This window comes from Bubalus kerabau, chromosome 8, assembly GCF_029407905.1.
Source record: "Bubalus kerabau isolate K-KA32 ecotype Philippines breed swamp buffalo chromosome 8, PCC_UOA_SB_1v2, whole genome shotgun sequence".
Taxonomy (NCBI): domain Eukaryota; kingdom Metazoa; phylum Chordata; class Mammalia; order Artiodactyla; family Bovidae; genus Bubalus; species Bubalus kerabau.
The window spans coordinates 18966221-18984410 of NC_073631.1; the positions used below are offsets into that span (position 1 = coordinate 18966221).

General features: G+C 36.7%; 1 protein-coding gene and 1 long non-coding RNA gene across 3 annotated transcripts in view; one reads left to right on the forward strand and one right to left on the reverse strand.

The window, feature by feature from the left end:
- The window catches only part of GLCCI1 (glucocorticoid induced 1), a 108511-nt gene that overhangs the window by 61329 nt on the left and 28992 nt on the right, over positions 1–18190 (forward strand). Inside the window, exon 4 of the mRNA XM_055589848.1 lies at positions 16181–16297. Coding sequence (XP_055445823.1) covers positions 16181–16297 — 117 coding nt within the window. The remainder of the gene's footprint in view (positions 1–16180; positions 16298–18190) is intronic.
- LOC129658943 (uncharacterized) overlaps positions 16072–18190 on the reverse strand; it is a 57872-nt gene continuing 55753 nt past the window's right edge. For both annotated transcript variants that reach the window (XR_008717601.1, XR_008717602.1), the window contains exon 4: positions 16072–16366. This is a non-coding gene — a long non-coding RNA (uncharacterized LOC129658943). The remainder of the gene's footprint in view (positions 16367–18190) is intronic.

Consider the following 18190-nt stretch of genomic DNA (forward strand, 5'->3'; position numbering starts at 1 on the left):
ATTTAAGAACAAATAGAAAAATATGAGTATAAATTGTAGCAATAAAGAAATTAAGTAAGGAATTAAAAATGTTCTGCAAAGAAAATCCCAAGGTTTGATATGGTGAATTCTATCAAATATTCAAAGAAGAAACAATCCTTCAAAAGCTCTTTCAGAAAATAAAAGAGAAGGGAGCACTTCCCAATGTATTTTATCAGTCTAGAGTTATCTGATGTTGGCAGGCAAAGATATCTCAAGAAAAGAACATTTCTGATCAGTTTCTCTCTTGAACATAGATGTAGACATCCTTAACAAAATATTAGCAAACCAAATCTATCAGCTTATAAAAAGGATTATACACAAAGAGCGAGTGAGATTGGTTCTAGAAATGCAAAGTTGTTTTAAGATCCAAAATTCAATTAATGTAAATACACTATATTAATAAACTAAAGAACAGGACCACATAATTATCTCAGTAGAGTCAGAGAAAGCATTTGCCAAGCTCCAGTATCTATTCATGATTAAAAAAAAAATCTCTAAATAAACCAGGAATAAAAGAGAATTTTCTCTGCCTGATAAAGACCGTTTCTGAAAAACCTACAGACATCATCATATTCAATGGTGAAAGCCAGAATGCTTTCCTCCTAAGACAAGGTAGTGATGTCTACAGTCACCTTGTCACCACTTCTCCTAGTATGGTACAGGAAGTTCTAGTCAGGTAGAAAAAATGAATAAGACATTTGGGAATGGCAAAACTGTCTTTATTCACAGATATATGATCCTATATATAGAAATTCCTAGGGAACATACAAATACATAAATTACTAGAACTAATACAAGTTCAGCAGGAAAAAAAACATCAACATACAGAAATCAAGTGTTTGTCTAGGTATCAGATGTGAACAATCCCCAAATCAGAAAGTAATTTGTTATAGTTGAATCAAAAATATTAAAATATTTAAGAAGAAATATAATAGAAGCAGTTCAAAATTTGTACACTGGAAACAAAACTGCTGGATAAAGTTTTTAAAAATTTAAATAACTAGAAGACTGTTCATGGATTGGAAAACTCAATATTATCATTAAGATGGTAATTCTCCTCATATTGATTTAGTGTAATCCCTGTTTTTTCGTAGGGTTTTTGTTTTTGGTAAAAATTGACAAGATGATCCTAAAATGTATGTGGAAATGAAAAGGACCTAGAATGGCAAAAGTAATTTTGAAAACAAGGAAAATTTTGGAGAACTACTTCTTATATAATTTCACTACTTCTTGTAAATCTATATTAATGAATTTGGCAAAATACTAGCATAAAGAAAAAATATAGATGATTTAAAATGGTGAACCCAAGGATAAATCCTTGTATTTTATGGTCGGTTTTTAGCAGAGCTGCCAACACAACTCAGTTGAAAAGGACAGTGTTTCTAACAACTGGTACTAGAATAATTACATATCCATAGCAGTCCCACTTCTGGGCATATATCTGGAGAACAACATGAGCTGATAGGATACATGTACCCCAGCATTCACTGAAGAGCTGTTTATGATAGCACACGGAATCAACCTAAATGTCCATTGGCAGAAGAATAGATAAAGATGTGGTATATGTGTGTACACGCACACATGCACACACACACAATAGAATATTACTCAGCCATTTACAAGAATGAAATAGTACCACTTGCAGCAACATGGATGGACTTAGAGATTGTCAAACTGAGTGAAGAAACTCAGAGAAATATTGTATGATATGGCTCATATATAGAATCTAAAAAGAAATGATACAGATGAACTTACTTACAAAACAGAAAAAGATTCACAGACAAAGAATGAACTTATGATTGCAGGAGGGAAGGATAGGGGAAAGGATACTTAGGAAGTTTGGGATGGACATGTACACACTATTACATTTTAAATGGATAGCCAACAGGGGCCTACTGTATAGCACATGGAACTCTGCTCAGTGTTGTGTGGCAGCCTGGATGGGAAGGGAGACTGGGGGAGAATGGATCCATGAGTCCATTTGCTGAGTCCCTTTGCTGTTCACTTGAAACTATCACAAAATTGTTTGTTATACAAACAATACAAAATTAAAAGAAACTTAGATCCTTGACACTCACCATAGAGGGAAATGAACTCAAAATGGATCATAGTCCTGAATATAAGCTCTAAAATTTTAGATCTTCTAGAAGACCTTGGATTAGGCAAGACATTCTTAGATACAGTACCAGTAGTAAGGCCATAAAAGAAAAAAAATTGAACTTCATTTAAATGAACATTTACACTACATGACTAAAAGGATGAAAAGACAAAACCAGACAGAAATATCTGATATAGGACTTACATCCAGAATATATAAAGAACTCTTAAAAATCAATAAGAAGACAGCCCATTAAAAAAAGGGTAAGATACTTTGATAGAAATTTCTCATCAAAGATGTATGGATGGTAAATTACCACATGAAAAGGTATTCAACATCATTTGACATTAGGCAAACGTAGATTTAAACCTCAGGATACAACTACACACTACTACAGTGACTGTAATTTAAATGACCGATAACACCAAGTGATGGCAAGAATGAAGAGCATCCGGCACCCTCAACATTGTTGGGAAAATAAAATGTTACAGCCAACTTTGGAAAACAGTTTTGACAGTTTCCTTAAAAGATAATCAGAGAGACTTCCCTGGTGGTCCAGTGGTTAAGAATCTGCCCGCCAGTGTAGGGAACACAGGTTCAATCCCTGATCCAAAGAGATCTCACATTCAGCAACTACGCCTGTGTGCCACACTGTTGAGCCTGTGCTCTGGAGCCCATGAGCCACAATTCCTGAGCCTGCGTGCTGCACCTGCTGAAGAAGCTCATGCACCTAGAACCTGTGCCCCACAACGAGAGACGCCTCCGCAAGGAGAAGCTGTGTACCGCAGCAAACAGTGGCCGCCCCGCGCTGCAACTGGAGAAAAGCCTGCACAGCAGCAAAGAATCTGTGCAGCCAAAAATGAATAAATGAAAACTTCATCAGAAATTTAGCATATAGCCCAGCAATTCTATTTCTGGGACTCTGTAAGAGTCTTGAAAACACCTCTAAAAACAAAAAAATCAAAATAGCCATTGTTTGGTAAATGGATAAAGAAAATGTCGTATATTCATGCAATACCAGACTGTTCAGCAATAAAAAGGAACACTGTGATGAATCCTGATACATGCTACAGTGGGAATGAACTTCAAAAACGCTTTACTAAGTCAAGAGTCAGCACATTTTGTTTTTCTATGAAAAGCCAGATAGTAACTATTTTATGGTGTGTGGGTCACAGAGCCTCTGCTGCAGCTGCTTAGCTCCACTGCTGTAGGTGAAAGCAGCCACAGACAGTATGGAGTGTGGTTATGTTCCAATAAATTGTATTTACAAAAACATGTGGCATCCTAGATTTGGCCTGCAGACTGTAGCTTGCCACTCCCTGCTAAGTGAAAGAAGCCAGATGAATAAGATTACATATTATATGGTTTCATTTATATTGAAATGCCAGAAAGGGCAAATCTATAGAGGAAATAAAGCCCATTAGCGGTTGCATGTGGCTGGGACTAGGGTGGAGGCAGTGGTGATTGGCTAGACTCAAAGCAAATATGGGGGGGGATGAAAAAGTCCTAAAAATTGATTCGTGATTACTTTGTGCAACTCTGCAAAGTGATTACAACTTATTTAATTTTACCCTTACAATGGATGAAGTTAAGGCAATGTAAATTATACTTCAGTAAAGATGGAAAAAAAAAAAAAAAAGAGGAATAGACATAAAAGACTAGTAGGCTTTGCATGGCATATTCATGGTAGATTTTATATAACTGAGCCTGGAAAATGAGTATATGGGTAAAGACTACATAAAATATTAAGAATACTTATAAAAGATGACAAAACTGGGATCTGAGGAAATTACGAAAGCCAAAACTATTAATGTTATTGAAACAGTAATATTTTTAAAATTATATGCTACTAAAATTCGTTGTGTGTTTTTTTAAATAACTTTGACCTGCTTCCTTGTCATGGTATAAAATTCAGCTGTATCACATCCATTCTTTCTGAGTCAGAGATATGCTCCCCACCTCAGATAATCTGCATCTGGATTTCTGACTTAAATGTCAGTGAAAGCACCTGTATAGTCTACTTCTGCTTTGCTCCAAGCTTATAAGACTACAATGTGAAAAGTGTTCAAAGAAATACCTAAATATATTTTAGCTACATTTAAGACAAGAGAACCCCCTACAGACCATGAATAGAAGGGAAATCCTTAATGATGAGTAGATGCTGATGTTATCTGACTCATAGAAATCTGGATCGTGTTGGCCAGATTTCTCTTGAGTTGAGCCAAATTTAAGAAATTGTAGATTACTACACATTTTAAGGAGATGGGAATACCAGACCATTTTACCTGTCTCCTGAGAAACCTGTATGCAGGTCAAGAAGCAACAGTTAGAACCCTGGATGGAACAACTGATTGGTTCAAGATAGAAAGGAGTTTGACAGGGCTGCCTGCTGTCACCCTGTTTGTTTAATCTGTATGCTGAGCACGTCATGAACAAAATGCCGAGCTGGATGAGTTATAAGCTGCAATCAAGATAGGTGAGAGAAACGTAAACAACCTCAGACATATGGATGACACCACCTTAATGGCTGAAAGCAAAGAAGAACTAAAGAGCCTCTTGATAAAGGGTGAAGGAAGAGAGTGAAAGAGCTGGCTTAAAACTAAATATTAAAAAAAAAACTAATATCATGACTTCCAGCCCTATTACTTCATGGCAAATAGAAGGGAAAAGGTGGAAGTAGTGACAGACTTCCTCTTCTTGGGCTCAAAAATCACTGCAGATGGTGACTGCAGCCATGAAATCAGAAGACATTTGCTTCTTGGCAGGAAAGCATGACAAACCTAGACAATGTGTTTAAAAGCAGAGACATTATTCTGCCGACAAAGGTCTTTGGTCTTCCCAGTGGTCACATATGGTTGTGACAGCTGGACCATAAAGGAGGAGGAGCACCGAAGAACTGATGCCTTCAAACGATGGTGCTGGAGAAGACTCCTGAGCGTTGCTGGGACAGCAAGGAGATCAAACCAGTCAATCTTAAGGGAAATCAACCCTGAGTACTTGTTGGAAGGACTGATGCTGAAGCTGAAACTGTAGCATTTTGGTCATCTGATGCAAACTGCTGACTCATTGGAAAAGTCCCTGATGCTGGAAAAGATTGAGGGCAGAAGGAGAATAGGGTAGGCGTCAGAGGATGAAATGGCTGGATGGCATCACCAATGCAATGAACATGAATTTGGGCAAACTTCAGGAGACTGTGAGGGACAGGGAGGCCTGGCGTGCTGCAGTCCATGGGGTCACAAAGAGTCGGACACGACTGGGCGACTGAACAACAGCAGCACCTTTTAAGAGGGTAAAATGTGTCTTGCAAATGGGAGATTGGAACTGGGCTATAAGCTTAAAGCAGGGAACTAGGACCATGTGTCTAAACAGTTAAACTAGATCTGAAATAACTTCACCTGACACTGTTGGTGTTCTTGTGTAAAAAGAACATCTGTAAAAAAAATGGAAATAGTAACCATATGCTATGTGTGGATATGGTGTCTGGAATAGAGCTGTACTCATGTGGGGGCAAAGCCCCAGTCTTCCCGATTTAAATCTTTGCTCTGAAGCTATATGCACCTTTGAAACACCATAGTCTTGAGCAACCTTGAAATAATATGGCAATAAAGCAGATTTTTTGTCAGTTGAACTGTGAGCAAGACAGAAAGTAAAGAGTTTACAAAGGATAAAACTCCCACATACAGAGGACTTGCAAGTAAGTGTTTTAGGGTATGTAAGGAAATGTATTGCTATAAGAGAGAGTGGATACATTAAATAGGGAGTATCTGGGAAAATAACACAATCCCCAAAAAGAACTTAGAATATTTAAGAATTGCAAATGAAACAGTAACTCACAATGAGAACAGAAGTAAGTAAGACTAGGCAGAATGATAAAGGGTCCTTTCCAAGGCTTATTGGTGAAACTGAAAAGTTGGTGAAACTGAAAGTAAACTCTTCAGTGGATTAAGTTGACATAGCAGAATTGAGAATTAGTGAATCAAAACTCTCAAATGAGAAAGTCTGGATGAGCAAATCATCTAGAATATAAAATAAAAAGATAGAAATCGACAGTTTGAATGTCTGTCATTAAAAAATCTATGAACAGTAGATGCTGGAGAGGGTATGGAGGAAAGGAAATGCTCCTGTGTGTGCTGTTGGTGGGAATGTGAATTGGTACAGCCACTATGGAAAACAGTATGGAGGTTCTGTAAAAAACTAAAAACAGAGCTACCATATGACTCAACAACCCCACTCCTGGGCATATATCCAGAAAAAACAAAAACTCTAATTCAAAAAGATACATGCACCCATATGTTCATCACAGCACTAGATAAAGATTTACTCAGCCATAAAAAAGAATGAATTAATGCTATTTACAGCAACATGGATGGACCTAAAGATTATCATACTAAGTGAAGTAAGTCAGAAAGAAATACCATATGATGTTACTCATACACTGTGAATTCGCTCAGTCATGTCCGACTCTTTGCAACCCCATGGACTGTAGCCTACCAGGCATCTCCGTCCATGGGATTTTTCAGGCAAGAGTACTGGAGTGGGTTGCCATTTCCTTCTCCAAGGGATCTTCCCGACCCAGGGATTGAACCCAGGTCTCCTACATTGTAGGCAGACGCTTTACCCTCTGAGCCACCAGGGAAATAAGATACAAATGAACTTATTTACAAAACAGAAGCAAACTCACAGACATGGAAAACAAACTTATGGTTACCAAAGTAGAAAGAGACTAGGTGGGGGAGATAAATTAGGAGTTTGGGATTAGCAGGTACAAGTGATTATATACGAAGTAGATACCAACAAGGACCTACTGTATAGCACAGGAAGCTATATTCAATATCCTGTAGTAGACCATAATGGAAAAACAATGAAAAAGAATAGATAGATCTACAGCTTAACACTTTGTTATATACCAAGAACTACTACAACATTGTAAATCAATTATACTTCAATAAAAAATAATTTTTAAAAAGATAGAGATTAAAAATATGAAAGAGAAGTTAAGAAACATGGAAAACAGACTGAGTAAGGAGTTTCCAGAGGTAAGAATAGTAGGTATCAGGGAAGAGATATTCCTTAAAGTTTGACAATATGCTGGATTTGGAGAGTGACGTGGGTCTTTAGATTGAAAAAGCCCACCAATTCTTTGGAGGATAAACAAAACAAAAATTTCCACTTCTCGGTCTGGTGAGTTGTAGATCAAGCACACACACACATACTCATTCTTGCAATTAGAAAAAAGCAGATTACCTATGAAAAAACTGGGAATCAGATTATCAGCTCATGTATCAGAACCTGTAACTGACAGCCGTGTACAGTGTAGTGATGGGCTGTGTCGCGTGACCTGTAGAGTTGGTTTACAGTGTTGTGTTGGTTTCTACCATACCGCAAGGTGAATGTCATACATATACATATGGCTACTTATTTCCAGATTCTTTGCCCATATCGTTCTTTACAGAATATTGAGAAGAGTTCCCTGGGCTATTGGGTACGTCCTTATTAGTTATCTATTTTATATAGTAGTGTGTCTATGTCAATCCCAGTCTTCCAATTTATCCCCCTCACCCCATTTTCTCCCCTGGTAACTGTGTTTGTTTTCTCCATCTGTGACTCTATTTCTATTTTTATGGTACTTGATTTGTATACATTTAATAGAGGTAAAAGAGAAAAAAGGAAAATTTTAAAGATAATTTTTAGCATACATTATCAGCCTGTAGTGGCACTGCATTTGTTCATGGATTAGCATCAAATGCATAAGACTGTATGCTCAAAATTGTGTAAAAGCATGTAGAATTTCAAAAGAAACAGTAGGTAAAATCTACTTTTTAAAGAGCTTAATTACATATTAGGAAAGGCAACTAAGGCTTTATGGGATAATAAAAGGACTTTATATTAACTCTCACTGTCCTTTATTTGGTGAGAGAAGTTCAGTGCAAAACTAGAAGCTTTTTCACTCCTGTGATTCCTTTAAGTGAGCATGCATTCCAGTCTCTCGGAAAGCTCCTCCTTATTTCACGATTGTGGTCGCTCCTCTTCTAGCTAGGGCATACTACCCCTGAGTGGCTTCCTGGGGGAAGGGAACCTGAAAGCTCCATTTGTCTTTTTTGCTTACCTTTGTCCTAACTCCATAGCTCCTGCGTCTGAGCCTCTGGAGTTGGAGCTTAAGGGAGAGATGGAGTGGTAGTGTTGTGTTAGTTGCTCAGTCGTGTCTGACTCTGTGACACCATGAACTGTAGGTCTCCAGCCTCCTCTATCCGTGGAATTCTCCAGGCAAGAATATTGGAGTGAGTCGCCATGCCCTCCTCCAAGGGATCTTCCTGACCCAGGGATCAAACCCATGTCTCCTGCACTGCAGGCAGATTCTTACCATCTGAACCACCAGGGAAGCCCTATGGGGAGATAAGGGGAACAGAAATGTTCCTACTTGCTGGTACTGTTAATAAAGTACCTTTCTATTGCCTGGTCTTGACAGATTTTTGAAACTGACTTTCTTTTGAAATGTCTTGGCTTCTTTGGACATCTCTTGTTGCTGCATCTCTTTCCTATGGTTCTAGCTTACTTTCTCCAAAGACTCTAGAATTCTAGAAATAATGTTCAGTTTCTCCAGTGTTGAGCTCTGTTTACCCTTTGGGGTAGCCCTCCTAGGTAGAACCTAAGCCAGCCCTCCACTGGGACTCTCACTTTCAAATTTCCCAGATGGTTACTGAGAAACTCGAACATTTAAAAAATCTGATTAATATCTGGGAGTTGAGGCTGACTCTGATGCAACAGTAAATCTCCGTCATCCTAGCTCAGCATTATCGGTATCAGGAGTGGGAGTCAGATTCCAGTCTGTCATGTCCTTTTATCTGTGAGGAACAATCAGTCTTTCCAAGATGTTCCATTAAAACTCCTTTCTCTTCATTTGAAGCAGAAGAGGAAACACACTGGTTCACATCTTGGATTTTATTTTTTCTATTGATAGCCTAATAAGTTAGCCTTTTACTAGTTCATGGACACTAGCAGAAGCCATGAGGCTCATGGTTTAGAGGCAGTGGACTTTATTATTCACAGCATAGCAAGTAACAAGACTACTGAGTTTGCATTAGTTCCTGTAAACCCCAGTGGGGGTGATGGAGAGGGTCTTAAGTGGATGCCTGCACAAATAATAGATCACATTACAGGAGAGAAACAGAAGTTGGAGAATCCACTGTTTTTATATTAATAGTAAGGAGTAAGTAAACCTACTCTTTATCCCAGAGGGTGACATTCCCAGACAGAATATAAATAATATTACTATATCGTTGTTTTGACTTTTATATTGTTTCTGACTTTGATAAATATAAGTTTAAAAAGTGAGTATTTTTAAGTTCTTCAGTGGATATAAGAAAAAAAAATCATAGGTTGCTTCTTTATCTCATCAATAAGCTCTCTTACTACTTGGGATAGTTTTTCTCTAAGTGAAATGATTAGGGACATTTCTTGTTTCTGATCAAATAGTGATTAACAGATATTGTTGGGGTCTTTCTTTTTTCAGTAAGAAAAATAAAAGTTTCCTCATAATCATTACTAAGAGTATAACTGCCCTAATGTTCTGTTAACTTTTGCTATTTAAAAAGAATTGTTTTATCATACCATAGTAGAGGAAAATAATTGCAGTAATATTTTCTCTGGACCTAAAAGACAACATTCTGAAGAATTTTTATTTAATTATGTGGTAAAACCTTAAAAGCACAAATACTCATCCAGTAAGTAAATTCTGAGTTCAAATTAAATTGAATTGTAAAGATGTCATATTTTCATTATTTAAAATTGGACCAATAAGAATGGTGTTTAGGGTCATCAAACTGCTTATTGAAAAAGAAATATATCAGTAAGTTAGTATGTAGTCAGTTAATTGCTACATCAAATTTTTGTTCATCTTTACTGCAATTTCACATCTTGCAATATCTCTAACATTAAGAAAGGAAGTTACTTTGCAAAGTGGTTGCGATTATGAGCCAATACATAGCGAGGTATTAGTGGTTATTTGTGAACTCTAATGTAGTACTACTTTCAGCAGCACTGGTAGCTAATAGAAAGAGGTTAGGGACTAAAGGCTAACGGACTGGGTCTGCCGTTTATTAGTTGTGTTACCTTGGGAAAGATACTTTACTTTTTAAAGTGCTTCCTCATCTGTAAAGCGGTTACAGTATATCCGTGCAGTCTAGTAGTTTTATGAACTTTTTTCTCAATGTTAGTCTAATATTATTGTCAGCATTCCTCTATTGGCAAATATACCTTATTGGTAAATAAATTTCTGTATCAAAAACTAAAGTGTCCCAAAGCTAGCTATGTCTATGGAGATAAATCTGTATATGGAAATATCTATTTCTTTGTTCTGGGGTGGGGGCTTCTGTGAGTCTGCACGTGGCCATCATGTGTACCGGTGATGTGTGTGCAGGTGACAGCTCTCTATTCATATGCGTGTGCTTACACGTCTGTGTGTTCTTTGTATATGCAGTTTGTACACACATATGCCTATGTGTGTGCATTTGGGTATCAGAGGACTGAATAGCCCTGTCCCACTGTCGTCCACCAGGCTCCTCTGTCCATGGAATTCTCCGGGCAAGAATACTGGAGTGGGCTGTCATTCCCTTCTCCCTTCCAGACTGTCTTCCTGACCCAGGGATCCAACCTGGGTCTCCTTCATTGCAGGCAGATTCTTTACCATCTGAGCTACCAGGGAAGCCCCAGTTATTTCATTAGCATTTGTCTTTTGGAAAATGAAAGAAAAAAGTAAAACAGCATGATTTGCTCAAATTTATGTTAAGTAAAAGTTTTAAATTTTATTTTAGTATTATAGTAGGTACTGTTGCACTTTAAATTCCTTTGAACACTGTCAAAGGATATAGTATGTAAACTCTGTTTTCATACTGCAGAACCTTTCTTTTGAGACACTGATCTTTGTAAGCACTCAAGTTTGTCACGTATTCTCTTTTTTCATATAAAAGGGAATAACAGCTTGAGATTTACAACTTCTCAAGCTATATTTTCAGGAAATTTTGTTGGATTAATAACTTTAGTAATTGTTTTTGGTCTTTTAACAGCTCAGCTGTTGTCATTTGTATGTTTTCCTATTTATATGTCTGTCTTACTTTTTGTAAGATTCTTTCTCTCCTTGTGAGTTATTAATTTGATTCTTCAGGCAATATAGAATAGTGATTAAGAGAGCAAACTCTGGAATTCCACTTCCCTAAGTTCATGTACTTGTTTCACCACTTAACTGAATGGCTTTCAACAAACTAACCTTCCCGCCCCTCAGTTTCCTCACCTCTAAAGTGAGGATAATAATAGCATTTATCTCATATGTTTTTATTGAGAAATGAATGAGAACAAAATAGAAAATATTTCATTTTATAATAATATAAATACGAGTGGCAAAGTGCCGTTTTCCTAGTGTTAATCTAGCTCTCATCTCATTTTTTCCTTTGGATCTTGCTTCCGTTCCTACTGCATCTACTTAGTCTGGTTAAGATTTCTCAATTCCCTGCCTACTATAGAATAGAATTCATTCTGAGAAATATCACCCTCTGTCCCTTCCTTTTCAGTACCTGAGGCAAAAATAATCGACTAGTATTTTGAGGCTTAGAGTTTAGGGTTTTTGTTTTTTTTTTAAGTGTTAACAATATGGGAGAACTATCAGGACAAAAATTACAAATAAACAAGGGTGATATGACCAGGTTTCCAAAAATGTACAGTAAAATGTGTTCCCAGTTCTTAGATTTTAAGTGGGGCCAGTCTCTGATTTTTCTCTAATTCCACAAATATTTTAGTCATTTCTTAGTGAATATTTATGATAATTCATCTCCCTACAATTATTATTTCTTCTTTGTGACCTCGGGGTTCTTATTCCCTAACTTTTTAAAATGTCAGAGTATATGTGCTTAAGATCCTTTTCATGTTTAGAGAATGCTCCTCTCTTCTTCCCTCTTAATTTTAAGTTTTATTGAGGTATAATTGACATATAACATCATACGAGTTTACGGTATATGCAGCATAATAATTTGATATATGTATATATTGTAAAGTGAATACCACAAGAAGGTTAGTAAACACATCCATCACCTCATAATTTTATAATTTTTGTATGTGTAGATAGGAACTTTTAAGATCTATTCTCATAGAAACTGTCAAATATACAATAGAGTGTTATTAACTACAGTCACTATGCTATCCATTACACCCCAAAATTTACTCATCTTATAACTGGATGCTTGTACACTTTGACCATTCTCACCCATTTTCTGCCCCTGGCAACCACGAAGCTGTTCTCTGAGTTGTTTTTTGTTGTTGTTGTTGATTTTCAGATTCCATATATAAGTGAGCTCTTACAGTATTTAACTTTCTTTGTCTGACTTATTTCACTTAGTATAATCCCCTCAAGGTCCATTCTTAATTTTTTCTTAAGCATTGCTAATGAATATTTAGAAACACAAGTAAGATTCATCTATAGTTTAAGAAATCCAGTTAGTATAACTCAGGGTTCCCTTTATAAAGGAAGGTTGTATGCGAGTTTCACTGTAGTAACCAGGGTGAATCGGAGAAGGCAATGGCACCCCACTCCAGTACTCTTGCCTGGAAAATCCCATGGACGGAGGAGCCTGGAAGGCTGCAGTCTATGGGGTCCCTGAGGGTCAGACACGACTTCACTTTCACTTTTCACTTTCATGCACTGGAGAAGGAAATGGCAACCCACTCCAGTGTTCTTGCCTGGAGAATCCCAGGGACGGGGGAGCCTGGTGGGCTGCCGTCTCTGCAGTCGCACAGAGTCAGACACGACTGAAGCGACTTAGCAGCAGCAACCAGGGTGAATAGACTCACTGAAGTGAGAACCAAGAGCTTTGTGCGATACATTGGAACGTGAGATTGACTAGAGAGGGTGCCTTAGGCAGGAGGGTGTGTATGACTAGATCGGAAATTACAACTTCCTCAGCCCCTTCCTGGGGCTTCCCTGGTAGCTCAGATGGTAAAGAATCTGCCTGCAGCGCAGGAGACTTGGGTTCAATCCCTGGGTCGGGACGATCCCCTGGAGAAGGGAATGGCAGCTCACTACAGTATTTGTGCCTGGAGAATTCCATGGACAGAAGAGCCTGGCGGGCTACAGTCTATGGGGTTGCAAATAGTAGGACACAACTGAGTAACTAACACACACATCGGCGCCTTCCTCCCAGAGATAGCTTTGTGTCTACTAGTACTGAGGTTAGGGAGAAGAGATGGCTTTGGATAACCATGGGCTCTTGAGCATCCAAGGGAGAAAAGAAGGAGAATTCTAAGTGAAAGTATGGAAGGCAAGAATATTTGCAGTTGTTATATACATAAGCCACTCTTCTGAATGTCGTGTAAGGAAACACGGGAGTCTCTTATATTCTGAAGCAAAGGAAGATTTATTATACCCTGCTTTCATTCTACATGGTTCCTGAGTAAGAGTTGTAATGTTTTGATTATATATCTAGTAAGATGGGCTTTCCTTTTACTCTAATCTCTAATTTGTAAACAAAAGCATAACTATATTATAATCCAGAGATAAACAGTATTATGTGGAAACTATAAGGTTGCATAGTCTAAGTTGGTATTCCAAGCAAACTAGGGTGTGTATCATGTTAAAGAGTGGTATGTTAAAGAAAAAAACTTCTGGTTTATTATGATATCTCAAAGCCCTTTAAAAAGAGAGTGATTAGGATTGATCAGTTTTCAGATTATTTTTATTTATTTTTTTAAAGATTATTTTAAAAATGAAAAAGTACACACTGCTTTGATTAATCTGTAAGCATTACGGGCTCTTTTCTACAAGCTCTTTAAAAAGCCAGTTTTGAACACCATTGCTGCTAAGTCACTTCAGTTGTGTCTGACTCTGTGCGACCCCATAGACAGCAGCCCACCAGGCTCCCCCGTCCCTGGGATTCTCCGGGCAGGAACACTGGAGTGGGTTGCCATTTCCTTCTCCAGTGCATGAAAGTGACAAGTGAAAGTGAAGTCGCTCAGTCATGTCTGACTCTTCATGACCCCATGAACTGCATCCTACCAGGCTCCTCCGTCCATGGGATTTTCCAGGCAAGAGTACTGGAGTGGGGTGCCATTGCCTTCTCCGTGAAATACCACTAAAACATCATTAATACTCAAAAACACTTAATTTTATACCCCTGTCCTAATGAAATAACTTGTACAATTTGAAATTCTATTTATGTTTTATCATAGTCTGGCTTGATTTATAATGATTACCAACTAATTTTGATTCCTTTTCTCATGAAAATTAATATTCTCTGGAAGAAAATGATGTCATTTCAACAGAGAGCAAGGAACACAAATATTAACACAGATTATCTCATTTGTATACCTTTGTAAGGAAATTGTATGTGATGTCCTTAAAGCTACAAAGAGTTTCAAAACACTAGAGGAGACTAAGGATCTTACTTAAAAGGAAAAATATAGATTTTCTTTTAGGTTCTCTATTTTCTTCCATGCTGCTTCTCTTCTGTTTGCCACAGGTAAAAATAAATTTTCCCAGCAACCCATATGCTTTTCCCCTTGAGCATTTATAGGCTTTAATAGCAACTGTCTATTTTGCTTTTTATTGCCATGGTTATTCAAGGTAAGCATTTTGCTAACATCTCTTTGAGAAAATCAATATATTTTACAGACTTTACTTTGTATTGGCACTTTGCCTTGTAAGTAACATAAAATTGGGCTCATTGTAGGTGTTCAAGGAGTACCTACTAATTGATTCATGTCATCATCTACAAGGAAAATATTAAGTAACTTGCCCCAAATTGCTAATGATTCCCTTTGAAAATGCTCAAGTTTTCCTCCTGGTCTGGCACAGTTTAAGACGATTGTATAGCACCTAAAATATATTAATAGTTTGATGAATTCCAAGCCATATTATAGAAATGACTTTTCTCTTAAGCCTTGGAGTATTACTGTTCCGCTTAGGAAAATACCTAAGTTACATTTGTTTTTAAATGTATGTCACTATAGCCAAGTGTCTGTCAGTGAATAAGTGGATAAAGAAGACGTGGCATATATATTCAGCAATGAGGAAGAAGGAAATCCTGCCTTTTGTAAACAATATAGATGAACCTTGAGGGCATTATGCCAAGTGAAGTAAATCAGTTAGAGAAAGACAAATATGGTATGGTATCACTTCGTTGTGATACCAGAGAAGAAAAGCCAAACTCAAAGAAACTGAGGGTTGAGTGGTGGTTGCTAGTGACTGAAGGGTAAAGGAGATGGGGAGTAGCCACAGGGTGCACACTTTCAGTTACAAGATGGATGAGTTCTGGGGACCTAAAGTATAGAATTTGGATTACAGTTAGTAATAGTGTTATTACTTCAAAGCTGCTAAGAGAATAAATCTCAAGTTATGTAATGGGGTAGAGCTATTATGCTGTAGTAGCATCATTCTGCAGTATACAATAGCAGGAAATCAACATGCTGTACACCTTAACTTCCACGATGTTACATGTCACTTACATCTCAAAAAAGCTGGAAAATAAAAATTTTGTGACTAAAAGTAATATATAGTAAGATGTTAAATTCAAGTGACTAATGCTAAATAAATGCCATAAGGATTTACACCATGGGATTTTGTTTTTTTGTAATGTTCAGAAATTAGTATACCAGATCAATTTTGTTTGTATAAGATGGGAACTTAGAAACTAATGTGATCCCTATATATTAAGAGATTGGGTTTGACTTTAATCAGTAGGCATATGAAATACTAGTTTTACACCTTAGAAAAAGTGCTTAGAAGGGAAGATGTCTCTGGTGTTACAAAGGTAAAATATGAAATAATCTGGGGAAATTTAGTCAATGTATTTACCAACAACACTATTTAAATTGTATAAGTGAAGCATTTGTAGCACATATTCTTATTTTCAATGGTTTCAACTATCAAAAATTGGAGAATAAATCATTGTAATGAAATATCTCTTCTTGAGATCTTTGATAAAATTTTTATTTTTTAATATCCAAACTTAAAAAAATAAATGCTTAAAGCTTGGTATTCACTTTTGTTCTCTTCTTCCTTCTCTTTCCCTCTCCCCAAAGCAGATTGCCAAACTGAGGCAGCAACTACAACGTAGTAAACAGAGCAGTCGGCACAGCAAGGAGAAAGATCGTCAGTCACCTCTCCATGGCAACCATATAGCCATCAGTCACACTCAGGTAGGCTCACAACTCGCTGTCCATTGGAATAATTCCTTTCAAAGGGTTCATTGTAAGGAAGAATCCATCCTTTTAGGATTAAAAAAAAAATTAATGTACATCTCTAACTTGATTAAATTATAGTGTTTTTTTTATTAAAAAATGTTTGTTTTTGTTTTAGCCATATGTATAATCTTTTAATAATAGACATAACAGAGTGTAATGGTCTCAAGGATGATTTATACTATCCTGGACTGAAATCCTAGTTCATTCACTAACTAAGCAACTCTGGGCATTTTCTTGTTTAATCTTCTAATAGTACCTTAACCCATCTATCTCTGTGTCGCTTTGTATATTTTACCCCACTTTACTTATGAAGAAATTGAGAATTAGTGTTTTTGTCCCCCCACCCTGCCAAACTTGTACTAGTAGATCCTATGGAACAAAATTTAGGAAATGATATTCTAAATTTACTTACAAATATTAATGTAAATTTTAGTAAATCAAATATAGTAATATAGCAGAAGCAACCCAAGTTGCATATCAAAAAAATTTTTAATTAGGGGTTTTTCACAAATCTAGTAAGGATGATTCAGCATTAGGAAATGCATTGTTAGTTCATTGCATTAGAAAGTCACAGCAGATGCTGAATAACACTTGATAAAAACTCAGTATCCATATGTGATAAAAACTTATTTTAAAATAGGATACTTCCTAATGTAACTACCTGCAAATGTGGTGAGATCCTAACAGTAAAATACTGAAAGTATTTCTGTTAAAAATAAAAGTTAAGTCATAGATGTCTGTAATTATTGATGTTATTTGCTAGTAGTTTAGAGGTTCTAGACAGAGCAGTAAGAAAAAGGAATGTTATCACTATTTGTGATATTGTTGTATATTTAGAAAATTAAAGGGAATTTGTTAAAACTAATGATAAGATGAAATGGAAAATACTGGCAATAGCAAGTGTGATGAGGGTGTGAAACAAGCGTGACAACTACACATTGCTGGTGGGACACAAAATGGAACAGCTACTGTGGAAAGAAGTGTGGCAGTTTCTGAAGAAGCTAACACACACTGACCATACAGCTCAGGAATTCTACTCTTTGGTATCTGTTCATGAGAAATAAAACATAATGTCTACACAGAGACATCTATATCAATGTTCATGGCAGCAGCATTTATAAACTCAAAATATGGAAAGCAGCAAATATCCATGAATTGGTGAATAGATAAACAGCACTTCATACATCCATACAGTGTAATACTATTCAGCAGTAAAAAGAAGGAACTGATGGTATTTATGACAACTTGGCTGAATCTCAAAACATCATGCCAGTTAAAGATGTCAGAAGCAAAAGGCTACATTACCTTACATCTTCAAAAAGGCAAAATGTTGCCTTTTTGAAAAGTATTAGAAAAGCTGACTGTAGAGAAGCCCTAGAGACATTTTTTTGAATGACAGACGTTTCTAAAGTGTGATTATACTGATAATTGGATGACTGTATACATTTACAAAGCTCAAAGAATTGCATACTTAAAATGGGAGGATTTTATTGTATGCCAGTTACATCTCATCAGAGCTGTAAAACAAACATGGCAGACATTTCAAGAGAAAATTCACATATGCCTTCCTTTTTTTCTTCTTAATCTGATAGAATTAATATACCATTCATTATTATTTGTTTATTTCAGGCACCTTTCCTGCATATCTATTGACTTACTGATTAACAAGAAAAGCTTTATACACTTGTTCCCAATTTACATTGATTTTTTTGGCATTGTGGTTATGTCTAAAAATAATTATCTTGCTATACACACTGAAATACTTATAGATGAAATATGAAGTCTAGAATGTGTGTTAATACTCCAAGAAAAAAACCAAGTAGATGTTTAGATGAACTAAGATTAGAG